This window comes from Monopterus albus, unplaced genomic scaffold (assembly GCF_001952655.1).
Source record: "Monopterus albus unplaced genomic scaffold, M_albus_1.0 scaffold327.1, whole genome shotgun sequence".
Taxonomy (NCBI): domain Eukaryota; kingdom Metazoa; phylum Chordata; class Actinopteri; order Synbranchiformes; family Synbranchidae; genus Monopterus; species Monopterus albus.
In genome coordinates, this window is record NW_018128207.1 from 151,406 (window position 1) to 167,497 (window position 16,092).

General features: G+C 40.6%; 3 protein-coding genes across 6 annotated transcripts; 1 reads left to right on the top strand and 2 right to left on the bottom strand.

Moving 5' to 3' along the window:
- Positions 1–316: 316 nt before the first annotated feature.
- slc25a51b (solute carrier family 25 member 51b) lies at positions 317–5,130 on the bottom strand. Of its 2 annotated transcripts, XM_020624438.1 has the most exons (3): positions 5,050–5,126; positions 4,765–4,839; positions 317–3,181 (listed from the first exon to the last, which is right to left on the bottom strand). In XM_020624438.1, the coding sequence occupies exon 3, from the start codon at positions 3,106–3,108 to the stop codon at positions 2,173–2,175; it is 936 nt and encodes a 311-aa protein (XP_020480094.1). In that variant the 5' UTR covers positions 3,109–3,181; positions 4,765–4,839; positions 5,050–5,126; the 3' UTR covers positions 317–2,172. The 2 variants fall into 2 exon arrangements, with proteins under 2 accessions (XP_020480094.1, XP_020480095.1); XM_020624439.1 differs by lacking the exon at positions 4,765–4,839 and having other exon boundaries at positions 5,050–5,130.
- On the top strand, positions 4,296–12,401 carry ints10 (integrator complex subunit 10). 3 transcript variants are annotated; one of them, XM_020624435.1, is made up of 19 exons: positions 4,296–4,460; positions 5,482–5,666; positions 5,804–5,871; positions 6,097–6,200; positions 6,379–6,518; positions 6,618–6,699; positions 6,783–6,923; positions 7,070–7,244; positions 7,683–7,852; positions 7,966–8,105; positions 8,270–8,423; positions 8,592–8,674; positions 9,035–9,190; positions 10,203–10,311; positions 10,464–10,543; positions 10,706–10,868; positions 10,980–11,073; positions 11,337–11,405; positions 11,898–12,401. In XM_020624435.1, the coding sequence occupies exons 2-19, from the start codon at positions 5,538–5,540 to the stop codon at positions 12,052–12,054; spliced, it is 2,214 nt and encodes a 737-aa protein (XP_020480091.1). In that variant the 5' UTR covers positions 4,296–4,460; positions 5,482–5,537; the 3' UTR covers positions 12,055–12,401. The 3 variants fall into 3 exon arrangements, with proteins under 3 accessions (XP_020480091.1, XP_020480090.1, XP_020480093.1); XM_020624434.1 differs by lacking the exon at positions 4,296–4,460 and adding an exon at positions 4,487–4,590; XM_020624437.1 differs by lacking the exons at positions 4,296–4,460; positions 11,337–11,405 and having other exon boundaries at positions 5,133–5,666; positions 11,898–12,397.
- A 144-nt stretch (positions 12,402–12,545) lies between these two features.
- On the bottom strand, positions 12,546–15,829 carry tlr1 (toll-like receptor 1). The gene is made up of 2 exons (XM_020624433.1): positions 15,514–15,829; positions 12,546–15,104 (listed from the first exon to the last, which is right to left on the bottom strand). Exon 2 carries the CDS (start codon positions 15,095–15,097, stop codon positions 12,692–12,694), a length of 2,406 nt encoding a protein of 801 aa, XP_020480089.1. The 5' UTR covers positions 15,098–15,104; positions 15,514–15,829; the 3' UTR covers positions 12,546–12,691.
- Between the last annotated feature and the right edge of the window lie 263 nt (positions 15,830–16,092).

The following is a 16,092-nucleotide window of genomic DNA, read 5'->3' on the forward strand; positions in this document are numbered from 1 at the left end:
TACATTTGTTAGAGTGGAAAGTAACAAAGCTGAGAGGCTTTTTAACAACAGCAGCTCAGCTCTTCCTCCTGATCCAAAGTCCCCATGTCAGATTGCCCCTTATCTGATCCTTATCTGTAGTCTGCACTAGCAAACATGTACACACAAAACATGGTCTCTTAAGTGCAGTTCTGCTAGTGGAGCAATTTCTATGATCAAATACATGGTGTGCTTAAATGTTAGCCTCAACCTTCATTATGATCCAGTGTTAAGTCTGTTCAGATTAACAACAACACAACATTGTACTGCTGATGTTGTTTGATTGATTGATTTCAAAGAACAGTTTACAGTGCATATTTGGTCAGACAGGTGAGAGGTTTTACTGTAAAGTATGATTAACTGGCACAGGGATCACAAGGAACAGAAGCCATTCATTTTCATAATGTATGTCAGTAAAAAATCATTTGTTAGCTTATTCTTTGAGAAAATGTGACAGCTGACAGATGTGTCTTCAAATACAACCAAAGAGCAGATGCATTCACTGCCAACATCTTTAATGGATTTTCAATTTTTTTTTATTTGGCTGCAATTATTCATTTGACATTTTTATAGTGATTTGGATACTTGTGCGTCAGAGAAAGTGGCAACTATAAACAGAATGCTTTAATGTCTGCAAGTATCCCACTTTCAAAACATAAAATACAAAGTTGTACTTCCAAAGAGGAAACTTGGGGGAAAAAAAGGATCCCCTGCAAAAATACAGTGGACTGTGGACAGTCAAATCAAAAAGAACTGAGGAAATAGGCCAAGTGATCTGTTTACATGGCAGCTTGAGCGTTTTGTGCCACTGAACATCACCCTCTGCCCTGTCTTCTCTCACTGATCTCTCTCAGGGTCCTAGGAGCATGCCCTTCCTCTTCGAGCCGTCGTATCCAGCAAGAGCTACTGATGAATGCATCTACTCGAGCTTGAAATCTGAGCCCATTATGTCAACAGACGTTACAGACAGAGGAGAGCGAGTGTGAGAAGACGCATTATAGAAGAGTGAGCAAAGGGGGAGAAATACATGTAGAAAACAAGTGACATTAAGTTTAATAAAAAAAAAAACACATTGAGAAGCACTTATTTCATAGTCAATAAAAATGTATTAGTTGAAAGCAAATGCAGCGACAGTGCATGGTCAAGTTTATATTATAGGTTTTTTCTGAGGCTGCAAAAATTTGGTTTAAAAATGTTACCTTATATAAAGGCAGAACATTTTCAATGCAATTAGTCTCAGCTAAATCTGATTTTACTCTCTTCCAGTGAATCATAAAAACAGACAAGACCTGGATGTAACTGTGTTTTACCAACATATACATCAGTGGAGAGTTGTCAAAACTCAAGTGATATACACCCTGCCAGTAACACTTAGGAAGATAAACCAAGCCAACAGTGTTTGACAAAATGTTTCACATACACAAATCATGTGTCAAAAAAGACACTTTAAAGCAGCCTGCCTCTATCTGCTAGACGGCATCTCCAAGAACATGTTGGATCACTGGTAAGTTCAACCCTTTCTTAGCCTTCTGATCTTTCAACATTTACATTGAATTGGTGGAGACTGAGCATACAGAGAAATAAACTGGCCTTAAACTCACCTTGAAAATAATATTTAGCCAATTTCAATGGTCAAAATGGTGTAAATTAAGTGCCAAAATTCAGCTTCATAGAGAAAGTCCTCTTACAGACAGATGGTTGTTGTACATAACACTACAGCACACAGCACATACAAAAATTTTTTGTTTCCTACAAAACAGTTTATTTAGTCAAGTAACTTTTGCTTCAGAAAAGCACTTAGAGTTTGGTTTTATCATAAAATCTTTGTACACAAAGCAAACAAGGGCATTTGAATTGGACCCTGGCACAAGTGTTGTATAAGCTAAAGCGTGTGTATTCTTTTTAATACTCTGACAACAGCAAATCGTCACAATGGTAGGTGGTTATCTCACACTCACTGTTGGCCCCTGTCACAAGTGCAACTTCACTGCTGTCTACACTGCAGTTATGAAGCCTCGAGCACTGGCGTTGCTTAACAGTTTCCTTTTGGCTGAACAAAGTGGTTCCTCTGTCAGCACAAACAGGTTTTTCCCATTAAGTACTGTACATTCTCTTTCTTTCTAAATTTACATGATGTCATCGCCATCCCCCATCTCATATGACCTTCAGCAGCAGCTCATAGGTGGCATTGATGATCCCCCAGGAGAGGAGTGAACGGTGATAGTTGAGGTGGGCCCCTCTAAAAAGCATGACCAGGCTGCCACCCCTCTCTCTCCACACTGTTAGCAGCACCTTCCTACAAGGCTGGAAGGCTCCACCGACCTGAGACTGAGCCTGTGACTTTACCACGTTTAGTGGATAGAACATAATGCCAAGGCCTGCCCCCAACAGGCCTCCGCACACAAAATCATTAACCAAGTGACCTGGCCGGGTAGTTGCTTTTGGGAGCTGCTCCTTGATGGGCCCCCGGAGCCCGAAGAAGAGCACATTGCTGGGGCCATTACGGAGCAGTATGGGCACGAGGCCACGGTAGCACTCTGTGAAACCATACTCAGTCAGAAGTGTCCGGAAGGTGTGGGCTGTGTTGTTGAAGCGCCCATGGTGCCGATGGTCTTGTAATAGAGTTTGCACACGCTCAAATGGCGTCAGGACGGCCTCTGCAGTTCCTGCCAATGCTGCAGCAAAGCTTCGTGTGACCAGCTCTGGCACACCGCTGTTATTAGCCCGGTTAAGTAATACTCTAGAGAAGTCCTCATACAGTCCAAACATAATGGCCACTGTAGTGGACTTCTGAAGCAAGGGAGGAAGCATGCCCCGGTAAAGATTCCTCAACCCATCCCTCTGGAGCTGCCGCACCGCCTCAGTCGCCAACACACCATGGAGCTGCTGTCGGAACAGCACCTTCTGGATGGGGAAAGTCACCACAATATTGGTAAAAGCTGCAATGGAACCACAGACATAGTGCTTCCCTTGAGAGCCCAGCCTGGTGCTTGGAGCCCCATCAAGCAGCAGGGAGTGACCTCCTTTGGTCAGACCGGTCTGAGGCTGAGGTCTCCGGGCTGACTCAGAGTCCATGGTACTAGCAGCCATGGGAGGCTCAGTGCACAACAGCCTGATCCTCCAGCATCACATCAACACTGAACTTGTCCATAAAATATATACCCTGTGTGAGAGAGAGGACATGTCAGCTATACCCAAAGTGTTAATCACTATCCTCTTTTTAAAATTATTTTAAGCCACCTTTGCCTTCATTTAATGGTATGACAGCACAAGGAGACAATAAAAAAAGCCCATAGAATACACAACACCATACAAAATACCAGTGTTTGAAAGCTTTAAAAAGTTAAGAACTAACTCATAATGGTTTCATTTTCACATAAATACATAACAAACACACTTTGACAAACAATATGTTTGAAACTCCACCAAAAATCTATAAACACAGTTAAATTGTTTATGAAATAAAACCGCAAATGATACAAAACTAATATGCCGATTGAGTGAACTGTTTAGCCTCATCTATTTGCCTTAAGTTTGTACAGGCTGGCTGCCCCAACTGACCGCTGACAAGAGTTATTACACAACTTAACAGACTGATAAGTGTCAACTTGGTCATGGGAGAAGAAAATACAACTATGAGTGACAGAACACACCAGCAGCATTCATTTACATTACAAAGCTCGGTGTATTCAACATATACAGTGTGTAATGTGGCATTTCTTTTTTTTTTTAGGCCTGAATTTGTATGCCACATACAACAGTCATGACAAATTTGCTTGACTGAAAGCATGATCTTTGCTAAATTCAAAATAAGTATGTAAATTTATGTCCTTTATAACATAGAACAAGTGGTCTAGGAGTTGTCTAAATATCAGGCAAGGGTGGGATCAAAGCCGTTAGCTCCTCAAACAAAATATCACCCCAGAGATCCTTCCAGTTTCATGTCAGCCTGACATGACCAAACCAAACTGCCAGTGGGCTTCTGACATGTAAGACGCTATGGAATTTAAACAAAGTCCACGAATTTAGAATAATGTACAACTGTTTAAGTGCTACTGATCATACATACGGACTTTACCTTGCAATAGTATTTTTAAACTGTGGTACTGTTACTTTTACTCAAGTAAAATGCCCGAATGCTACTTCCAACACTGTTTGAATGCAAGAAGTAACATCCCAATACAGATAATAATCAACATTATGTAACTGATACTTTCAAAAAAAATCGATGGATTATTGCAGAAGACATCAACTCGGTTATGATTTCACTTGTTTATTGTAACAACTTAAAGAACACGCCCTTTATGTAGTTCCTCACTAGAACGCAGTCACTATCTTGTCGTGCCATGCTGGCGGTTAGCAGGCACATACATATCAGACATAATCTCAGTTAACCGTTTCATTACAAGGAGATAGATTAAGACATATGTGCAACTGAACAGGTAAAGATCTACCAATCGCCAACAGGATAGCAGCCTGTAAGTTCCGCTAAATAGCGGAACTTACAGCTAGGTTGTTAGCCAACCTAGCTAGCACAACAGTGCTGTTGCCTGGGCCTCTTCGGTTGTATTAGTAAGTTAAATGCATGAAGGGCTGACACAGGGTCAAACACAATAGTTGCATGCTACAGCATAAGACTTGTCTGTCTATCATGCTAAATGGCTAGCATAATAAGAGTTAAAACAGAAAAGCGCTGATTGATGATTGATTGGAGAACATGCGTCGGGGTCATAAATTTGTTTTTACCTCCCGTGTACACCAGCCGTTGTAGAATGCAGTTGTTGCAGGGTAATTGGCCCACTACTGTAGGTCGTGTCTGGACTGTAGGTGACAACAAAAAACACGTCTTTTGCGCCTGCGCACTACTGCAGTTCTGAGAGTGTGGAAAGGGCTACAACTGTCACCAGAGCTTCTTTCACATTTGCAGACTTAATACCATGTACAATGTAAATAATGGATAGTCTGAGTTTGTAATTCATTCTATACCCCTTTAACGCACAACATAAGTTGAGTAAAAAGCCAAAAACTAACCATTTTGCCGTTGTTTTTGATGCAAACTATGACTCATGTACTGCTTGAAAACTGGTCGTAAAGCTGAATGCAGCGTAGTTTTTACGACAACGTTATGACGTCATTATCGTAAGGTGTAGAATATGTGTCGGTAAATAAAACATCCATGGCAAATAGTGTAGCATTGATTGCCAATTTCTAAACTACCTTTAATTGCTCCCTTTTATATATGTATATGGGTAGTTATAATATGTGTATAAGACAATTGAATAATGGAGCGCGATTGCAAAGATGCCAACATAAAGGAACGTAGCTAACGCTAACTAGCTATATGTTGCTCGCTGTATTCTTACATTTTGCACAGAACTGATCTCTATAGTTTAACGCTAACATTGGCTACAGCTTGTACTTGAAATTTATCCACAAAGATTTTTGTGCATACATTACATTCAGAGCTGCGTGGGGGGTCAGCTTGTATCCTTTGGCAATCAAAGCTTCATTCGTGGAAAATGTCAGCACAAAAAGACTGCGAGTTTTTGGTGAAAAGAGCCCGAGAGCTGGTCTCTGATGATCCTTGTGCTGCCAAAGCCTGGCTCATAACCGCCAGAACCCTTTACCCTGCAGACTTCAACATACAGGTAACATTAAGCCTTTACCTCAACTGTTATTGATAATAGAACCACTGGAAATACATAAATTCTTTAGATAAATGTGCCAGTCAAGCATCACAATTTGTGCTTGAGTACATTAACATTTGCTTGACATGTTTTCACAGTATGAAATGTACATCATTGAACGCAATGCAGAAAGGACCTCTGCAGCAGGTATGCGTGTGTATGACATGTGAGTTACAGTGTACTATCTCTGTTAGAGCCACAGTGATTAGTCAGTCAAGTGGTCAACTATTTTGATAGTTTAACAGTTATTTAACTCATTGTTAAGTAATTTAGTAATAAATAATAACTGCCAACTTAAAAGATAATGAAAATAATTATTAGTTGCAGCCCTAATCTTGACGGTAATAATGTTAATGAGCTAACAGTTTCCAATGATTTGTCCATCCTTCAGGTTTATAAATTTTCCCGATCAGCCCATTGTGTGGCGGGAGATCAGTGTCATCACAGCTGCCCTGCGCAGTGACTCTCAAGACAAGCATGCACAGTTTCTGCGAGGTGAGAGGAGTTTTTAACTGCCTGGTTCAGTATACAGACCATTCATACATTAGTATACACTATAACATCCTACTGTCTGGAGTGTATGTCCATGATATCATCAGTGTTTTCTTTTATTCTTTTTTTTTTGTGGTCTGAAGACCATCTGATCTTTTGTGTGGGTGTTTGTCTCCCCCAGGGCTTTTTGAGACGCTGCCTGGCCGTGTGCAGTGTGAGATGCTGCTGAAAGCCACAGAGCAATGTTTCAACACTTTGGAGAAGGCAGAGATGCTGCTGCTCCTTCTGAAACGCTTTCCGGAGTCTGTCGTCCAACACGGGGTACATAACAATAACATAACGCATACATTTTAACCTAGTGTAAATAGCATTTTATACATTCACGACAATCAGTAACAGTAACAGTGCGCTATATTTTAGGTTAATTTAGGAGAGACACTGTTGGAGGCGGAGGTATCTGAGAATGTGGAGACTCCTGTCAACTGCTTCAGAAAACTTTTTGGTCAGTGAGACACTTAAGTTAAAATTTATTGGTTTTCTTTCATTTGCCAAAAACACTTGCTAAGTATTGTTTTACAATTGTAGTGTGTGATGTCCTTCCTTTGGTCATCAACAACATGGACATGCGCCTGCCAGCCAGCCTCCTGCAGAAGTACATGCTGAAAGCAGCTGAATTCTATATTGGTTATGTTACTCGTGGACCCTCACCTGATGTACAGATACAGGGTAGAGTTGCAGTGTGCTGATGTTGTTCTTTTATTTTTTCCTACTGAATGTCAATATTTCCTCTCCTACAGTAGGATCTATCACCATATTGTTTTCTGTTCACTGCCTGCCTGACATTTTTGTGTTCCTCTTCTGCTTTGTCTCAGCCTCTCAAGACGGTGGATCTCTGAAATCTCCCAGTATGTCCCGTGGCTCCCAGCGTTATGTGATTGATGGCCTGTCAGAGAAGTCATCAATGGTAGCAGAACCTTGGGAGAGGCTGTTAGATATCCTCGCTGTGATTGGAGCTCGCTGCGAGTGGCAGGGAGACAAGGGACAGAGGTAGTCTATCAGTCAGCCAGCACTGCTCTTTTTGTTGTGTGTCCAGGTGACTCTTGTAATATTAACACATTTAAATGTTCTTAAAATATTTGTTTTAAAACATTTATACAATGGTTATAAAACTAATGCAGTCTAATACAACAGCTCTGGAATAAGTCCTACATCTCTGATGGTCATAATGTTTTGCTTTTGTTGAAAACATTTTAGAGAGGTATTGCTTTAATCATCATTTTGGAAACCTAATTTGTTGTGGTGTTAAATTGTACTGTGTTGTACTGTTGTTCTACTATTTTGAATATGTGCAAATATATGCATTTCTTGCAGTACTGACATATGTAACATTCACCTACATACTTTATGTCCAGCCTTTGCCATTTAAAGTTGAGTAATATAAATGTTTTTCAAAGGTGTATTTTTGTGTGGCTATATGTGCTCTAGGAGTTATGTGGACATGCTGCAGAGAGTGAAGGAGCTGTGTCGCTACCTGCCTGGTCTGGAAGGAGACACAAGGGCTCGTTGCTGCAGTCAAGTGGTCATTTGTGCTGCGCTCGTCCTCTTCCGCAGTGCCTTTCTTTATGTCTCAGCTGTACAGCCTTCACTGTTCCAGGGTCAGCCTCTACTTTTGCAAGCACACGTAGTTTCCATGCTTGTTCATTCCCTGAACTCTAGTTCATTTTCAATGAAATGTTCAACGATCAAACGATGTGTTTATATTTGGCAGGTGTGAATGCATTGAGTTTGGGGCCGTGGATCCTTGTGGAGGATTTGTGTTCGGTGTACAGTGATGCGGAGTTAGAGAGAGGAGCATTGAAACATGGGCATAAGAAACGTAAACTGGCTGATGGGAGAGAGAAGACTATGGTGAGGACAGATCAGAGATCACTGAGATGTTTCGACATGATTTTTGTGAGAGCCAAAAAAGATTGACTGATCCCTATTGAGTGTGTGTTTGTCCTTAAATATGATTAAAATGGATTTCTGTTGCATTTGGTTTTTGGTTACTGAATGTATGTGTGTCATTGTAGAGCTCAGATGATGAGGAAGGGCTGGGGAAAGGCCGCGGTCGACACATTTTAGTGAATAAAACAGAGATGCCCAGCTGGTCAGAGACTTTGGAGAGCTTTCGCGTAGCGAGGGACAGCTGGGATCTTCTTCACTCTCACGATGGCCTGGAAACTGGTAGGAACCACTGTTTGTATTTTTGTTTACATCCAAACGGGATCCAGAGACATATTATTTGTATGTGGATAAACAGGTTAGCTGAAAAACGTTGTTGACATTCATGTATTGCTAAGTTTAAGATGAGCAAATTTAATAATTTAAATGTTTTTATAACTTTTCTGACAGAGTTCAAGAAGATCTGTGCCTCATGGAAGACAGATAGCTGGTTGTGGTTCCGAATATTCCTCACTGACATGATTATTTACCAGGCAAGAAACAGTTATGATTTTTTTTTTTGCTTGCAACAAGAGATGTTGCCTTTTGTATATCATGTTGCCTAAGTGATTTATTCATTTTACACTAGATTTGATCCTTGTCGGGAAATGGAGGAACATGAAAAACAGGGTATTGCAGTACATAGAGGATATTTAGAATACAATGTACAAATGTTTTGATGACGTATAAATAATTGATTTAAAGAATGGGACAAATAGGGGTTTTAAACCATTACACAGCTCATTACAGCAAGTGGATGAAACTGATGGAGATGGAATTGAATTAAGACAAATACATATTTACCAACAGGTATTTGTAAGTGTCTAAATATCTTCCTATGTGTGTGTCCCCAGGGACAATACCATAAGGCTCTCTCCAGCCTGCACCAGATGGCTGCAGTGCATCAGTCTCAGCTTGGGCAGCAGAGCCCCTCTGGTCCAGCCAGTCTGGAGCACCACAGAGCCCTCATACAACAGGCCTCTTGCCACTACGCACTGGGAGAGTACAGGGTAAACAGATGCACATTCACAACGCACAGACACACTCATCCTTGTTTTTGCCGCTTACCAGGTCCCTACATAGACTTAGATTCATTTCCAGCAGACTTACCCTAAACTTAACTAAACTTAATTTGCTCTAACTTTACACCATGTTGTTTTTGTAAAATTCAATAAACTACGTCTGTGCTGAACTCTGGTCCTCACAAGTGATGCCGGTCCCTGTGAAGCCAGAGTGCTCCCATTTGTTCAGTACACACAAGTATAGATACATACACTCATGTACAAGGTATGAAGGTATTAGGAGATAGAGATATACACACAGATTTCATACATTTCCATCTTTCCTCACTGTTTTCCATCTTTCCATCCAAAGCTGGCTCCAGATCTGTTGTCACACTGTGACACTGCATAGAAATTGTGGTTATCATGTTGAAAGTTGGAAATCAGAATCTTGTTTCTTAATCCCACTTCTGCAGAGATCTGCTGCTTTATTCTTGTCTGTACTGATTCATATACTAAATTATGTAGGTGGGAAGTTATTTTGTTTTCATTTTTTTTACATACCGATTATAGAAAAGCCTGATGCTCAGTGGGCTGGGTCCCCAAATTTAATCTTTAGCTGGTCTGAGGTTGATGTTATAGTTAAAGCCAAGCTTGAAAATACAGTATGTTTAAGATACTGCAGGATTTACTTAATGAAATTTTCATTTTAATCATTATGACTAATTGTGATTTTTTTAAAATCCTTCTCCAAACTGCCTGCATTTATCATCTATATGAGCTGTTTAACATACTATGTGCCATTATGAAGTGTACCTAAATTATCTCTAAACTGTTCCATAGCAAAAAGATATCTCATATATGGACAATGCATAAAACATTTGCTTATAACAGGATTTAATGGTGCAAATGACAAAATAAACACAGACAATGTAATTTAATGAAATTGTATACGATATGTTGCCAAATAGCCCTTTTCTCTATAAACACGATGTAAAATTGTACTGTATTTGCTGATTAGATGGCCTGTGAGAAGCTCCTCGATGTTGTCGGTGGACTGGTACCCCCAGTCCAAGAACCAACAAAGATGCCAGAAGATCAGGGCCGAGTCAAGACCAGGACAAGGAAAGGTAATCACTTCCTGCTTTTGTTAAAAAGTTCACTCGCTGATTCTGACTATGAACAGCTTTAAACGAGTTTTGCACAACTGACATTTGTGTGACATGTCTAACTGCGATTACATCAGAACATTATGTGCTGCCTCTTTTTATGTTTTGATTAGGCAATGACCTGAGATTGCTTCCCTGCACCAGCAAAGCTGTGTTACCTTTCTGTCTCCAGCTGATGCTGGCCTGCTTTAAGGTATTTATACTAAGTACCTTAATTGTGTTAAGCCAAATGAATGTAATTTAAACGTTGGAGTCAGTGTTTTTTTTAGTTAAACTGTGATGATTCATTTCTCAAGACTACATAGATAAAACCTTGTATAACCGTCTTTGTCTTTTTCTCATTTTGGCTAATCAGCTCCGCGCCTTCACAGACAATCGTGACGACCTGTCCCTTGGTCATGTGGTGGTGCTCCTGCAGTATGACTGGCCACAGGGCGAGATGCTGTTTTTAAAGGCTGTGGATAAAATATGCCAGCAAGGCAGTTTCCAATATGAGAATTTCTTCAACTATGTCACCAGTATCCTTTTCTGTAACAACGCACACAGCCACAATACAGCCTGACAAGAATGAATCTTTGGTGTAACTTTGTGTGTGATGTTAGTTTCCATAAGCTTATGATTTTTGTCAGACATTGACATGCTAGAGGAGTTTGCATACTTGCGTACTCCAGAAGGAGGGAGGATTCAGCTAGAGCTGCTGCCCAACCAGGGGATGCTGATCAAGTAAGCACCTCAGATTCAGAAACCTTTTGGTTGGCATTGTGACTCTGCACACTCCCGTTCTGTTGGTGATTGAAGTAGACATGGCTTGTGGGGAACTGTTTATTTTGAGCTGAAGATGCTGTTAACGGAGCGGCCATTATAAAGAGAAAGGGGTTTGTGGTTAAAGAGCTTTAATCAAACTCACACTTCATTCATTACTGTAGGAGTTAAGATACTTGAATGCACCCTCACTGACAGAGTTGTTGAATGTTGCTGTCCCTCAGGAACCCTAGTCCCGCCCTGGGGGTGGAGTTAAATACCCTTCTGCTACAAGGGGTGCAGACGATGGACAGGTACCCCAGGCCCCTCCTCCCACAGTCCCCATTCCTCCCCCAACACCAGTCACCCTTCCTCCATTCCCAAACTTCAAGGCTTGTCATCCCCCTCCAGTTTTGATTTGAGGCCTATCATTTTACATCAAGAGTTAGTCGTTCTTTGATTTCCTGTCGGCGTCTGTTTATTTGAGCCATTGCTCGTCTTTCTGTGGTCATCACTGTTGTTGCTATTTGAGGATGATGTTAGTCTTCTTGTACAGTCAGTTTACTTTTTTTGCCTTTTCACTTGATCTCATTTCATTTGTGGACATTTTTATGTGGTTTGCTATTTATGATAACGAAACCTTTGTTGTGTAATCTTGACTGATTTATGTGTAAAAAAAAAAAAAAAAAAAGGAAAAATTATATCTCCCTCTGTAAGATTAAAGTTAAATGCCCTTTCAGTTTTACTGTCTGTGACAACAACTGTCTGTGCTTATATACTTTTTTTTATCCTTTTATTTTTTTCAGACACCACACAGTGACACGAGGAATTACCAAAGGAGTGAAGGAGGATTTCCGTCTGGCCATGGAGAGGCAGGTGTCACGCTGTGGAGAGAACCTACTCAGTGTCCTTCATCGTTTCTGCATCAATGAGAAAATCATCATCATCCAGTCTCTTCCTTGACACGTGGCCTGTGACTTTTTAACTTATTCATAGTTGATATTCAGACATAGTTTTAACTGGACTGAATTAATGACCGTGGCTGTTGTCTCTCAGTACTGGACACATGACTTCTAGTTCTCCTGTGTTTATCATCAATCATTGAACTTATAAAAGAAAAAGTCTTCTCGCCTTAAAAGTGGATCTCTTTTCAGAGTTGGAGAGAACACGCATTTTCTAATCATATAGCATTTTAATAGTGTGTGTGCAGTTACTGGTGTCAACCACATATGAAGTGGTTTAATCATATTGTGATCTTTTGTGGATGTCTGTATTGATAAAAGAATCAAGTGCAGTTTTGATACCGATTAAAGTTTATTGTTTTTGTTACAAACTTGAGCTACTTGTTAGTAGTATATACAAAAAATGTGTACATTAAATGTCATTTGAATGATTTACAGAAGTTGACGTTACTGCATATATGATTTATATTTTATGGACTTACAAGAACAGTCAGTTCATCTTTAGGTCAGTACAAGATTAAAACCTTTAGCTCAAGAAAGTATGTTCATGTTAATGTACCGAAAATATATATATGTACACTAACAGTATGTTTTTCCTCCTGCTCTGTTCCCCCCCTTTTCAACTCTCTCCACCACAGTCACTCATCTATTTCTGTGGCTGATGCGTTTGGCAGGTCTGCCTGAAGAGCAGCTCTGAGGTTAGCCCAGAACAGCCTATGCTTGGCTCTGTCCTGTGGCCACTCCAAATAGGTGTGCCTGCTCATCATGGACTTGAGCTGGTAGTACTTTGATGGGATCAGGTATTGAGGCAGAGGCTCGAGCAGCACCAGCACAACACTGTCTGATCCCCGAGAAACACGTTGGTGGCTGGCGAAGTACAGCTCGTAGTGGCACCACTCGCTCTTGATGAAGTGAGCAGAGAGAACAAACATGGATCGTCGGCTTTTCTCTACACAGCTGATGATGTTCTCAATGATTGACTTTCCAGGAACAAAGTTCTTCTCATGATGGCTGATTCTGAGTCCTCCTAAAGGACCTTCAAGGTTGGGAAGGAGGGTGTTGTGCACCCAGTCTGTGTCATGCTGGCTGTAAGACACAAAAGCATGAAACTCAACACCCACCAGGTCTTCAGGTCGAATGTGTTGTGTTCTGGCACGATGTTTGGCTCTGGTCCATTGCCAGATCATGCTCATGTACCAGAGAGCATCCAGATGATGGCACAGAATCACAGTTCCAATAATTATTGCCACCGCTGGGCACAAGATGGTGGCTACTAGAAGGCCAGTATTGCACTGGACCTCTGGGATCCAGATGTGTTTCAGGGTAGAGTCTCTAAGGGCCTCTGGGTAGGTGCAGTAATAGCCCAGTGGCCAGTCCGACATATTGATTCTTGTGTGAATTTCATTCATTTCAGATTTGATACCAAGACTAATGAAACCTCTTAGAGCGCAGGTGCAGGTAAAGGGGTTGTGACTGACATCCAAGGTTTGCAGTTTGGGACAGCTGTTGAGCTTGTTCACAGATGGGGCATGGAGGGAATTTGATTTTAGCAGAAGCACCTCCACTATGGGGAAACTGTTACATACAGGCAGGTCCAGAAGCCTGTTAGTATTTAGATTCAGAGATGTAAGGTTTTTCATTTGCAAAGTGGATGATGGTACTGCAGAAACCTGGTTGTTCTGGAGGTCCAGAGTCTTTATTCCTTTTGGTAGACATTTAAAAATGGAGTCTGTCAGACCATTAGAAGACAGAATCATACTGGTGATGTTTGGTGGCCAGGCACATTCTGCCAGGCCATCATAAACCAGGGAGTTGAGGCTGAGGTCCAGATGTTGCAAGGATCTCATGTATTGTACACGTTTGCTCACCAAATGAAGACTCTTAAGATTGTTATTGGCCAGAATCAATTTCGTCACATTGCCCAGATCCTCACATTCAACAGTTTCCTGACCCTCCACTCTGGAGAAGATAGTGTCAGACAAAGCACAATTGGAAAAGTCCAGGTGGGAGAGTGGACTTTGTGATTTTGGACATGTCATGTGTATGACTGAAGTCTCTAGCATTGCTAAACTCTTCACTGGCAAGCTGATAAAAAAGTTGTATACAGCTTCCTGTGAAAACAAGAAGGACTTCACCACTGCTCTTCTGACAGTGAAGGATGTCATATTAGATGTCAGGTTCATATCAGTGTCTTCACTAGGCAAATTGGTGAGGGCCACATCAGTGATGCACAGGTGGGTAATAGATGTTTTCAGACTCACATTTACAAAAGTAGTCAAATCTTGCCATTTAATTATTATGTTGGTGAGATAAAGATGAGAAGTGCGAGGTGTTACTTTCTGCAGCTGCTCACTTAGGTCTCTGTAGCCATCTGTCAAATTCATCAATTCCACTTCATCAAAGAGTAACAGAGCATCAGTGATCAGATCATGGTTCATTATTTCATTACATGTGAAGGCTATCTGAAGCTTATCAGCATGAACATCCTTCAGGCTGCCTGCTTCATAACCAAGTTCATCTTCCAGTGAAAGGGTCATTGTATGTAGTTTCACTTCAGCAATGTTCTTGAAATCACCCATGCTGATGTTTTTTGCTCCAACTGCTAATATCTCCAGATTTATCAAGTTACTGAAGCCAGTCCCCAGTGTCATGGTGAGAAAACTGTTACCGGCTAGGTTAAGGACCACGAGATTCCTCGTGTGTAGCAGGTAATGCTGACCTGACAGGTTCTTCAGCCTGTTGTGGGACAGGTCCAGAATCTCCAGGTGTGACGTGTGGAAGAACGTCTCTGGATCGATCTCCTCCAGACTATTCCATGAAACATTCAGGAACCTCAGGAGAGTGGTGTTTTGGAAATCTTCTCGGTGGAGTTGCTGTATGCGGTTGCATGAAAGGTCTAAAAACTCAACCTTCTGTGGCAGGTCTCTTGGGACAGAAGAGAGATTTTTGGATGAGAAGTCTACGATGTTGTCAGGTGATGAAGCAATCAGCTGGAGTCTCACCAACATGGCTACTGTCCAGAAGGTGGCAGTCATGGGCTTCATTGTCTGCCTGGAAATACACATCTGTGTTATCACTGTTCGTCTTGTAGAAGCGATGAATTTAATTTAATTGATTATTTTTCCTAATTTTAGTTGCAGTGTGTTCTGCAGGGTCTTTGTTTTTGTAAATTTGAGAATAAATTGCCTTTGATCAGTCGTAATAGCTAATGACATCCACCACGCCCCAGAACAAATGGAAATACATATTTTATTTTCATTAAATTTATAATTATGGTCATTTTAAATACTGCAGTGGTATTTGTTTTTAATGTATAATTTCAACCATTGTGTTTTTAAAACTTGTTTATTCTTAATATTCTGGTCAAGATGATGTTAATTTCAAAAGGATTAAAAATCAAATCTAAGCAAAATTAAATCTATAAACAACACAGCACATTGACACAAAGGAGAGCACTTACCTTTATTGAAATCTGATGGATTTTCAGCAGATGCACTGAGCTGATTTGTTGGTGTTTTAATCAACTGGTATGTTGCAGTTTATACTTTTTAACTGGACGGTGAGTAGCTGAAGATATCCATGATCAGTCCATAAAAGCAGCCCGGTTACAGAGGTTTAAAGTCTCAGAAGGTGAGAAAAACAAATGGAATTCATACACAAGAAAAAGATGCATTCAAATCACAGCAAAAATTGTGAAAATAATGCAAAAAAGCAAACAAAAAAACCCATCAAAAATAAATTCTGTAGACTGACTAACAGTCTGGTCTTCTCCTTTATTTCTCTAAAACAACCTCTTCTCCAAGTGTAGGTTGCTGAGAGGAAACAGATGTAGATATGAAAGCAATTCTGAGACTAGTCATGCTGTTTGTCTGTATACATCCTCTTTTCACTTCCCTAAAATTGACTGTACAATGCTTTTTTTAACTGAAACAAACTATTTATTATGCTATGACGAGACATATGTAATACCACATCTAAATGTGGGGGGTAGTCAAAAGTATTTGAATCTGGATTAGTTTTATAGTTTATAGTTTATTTG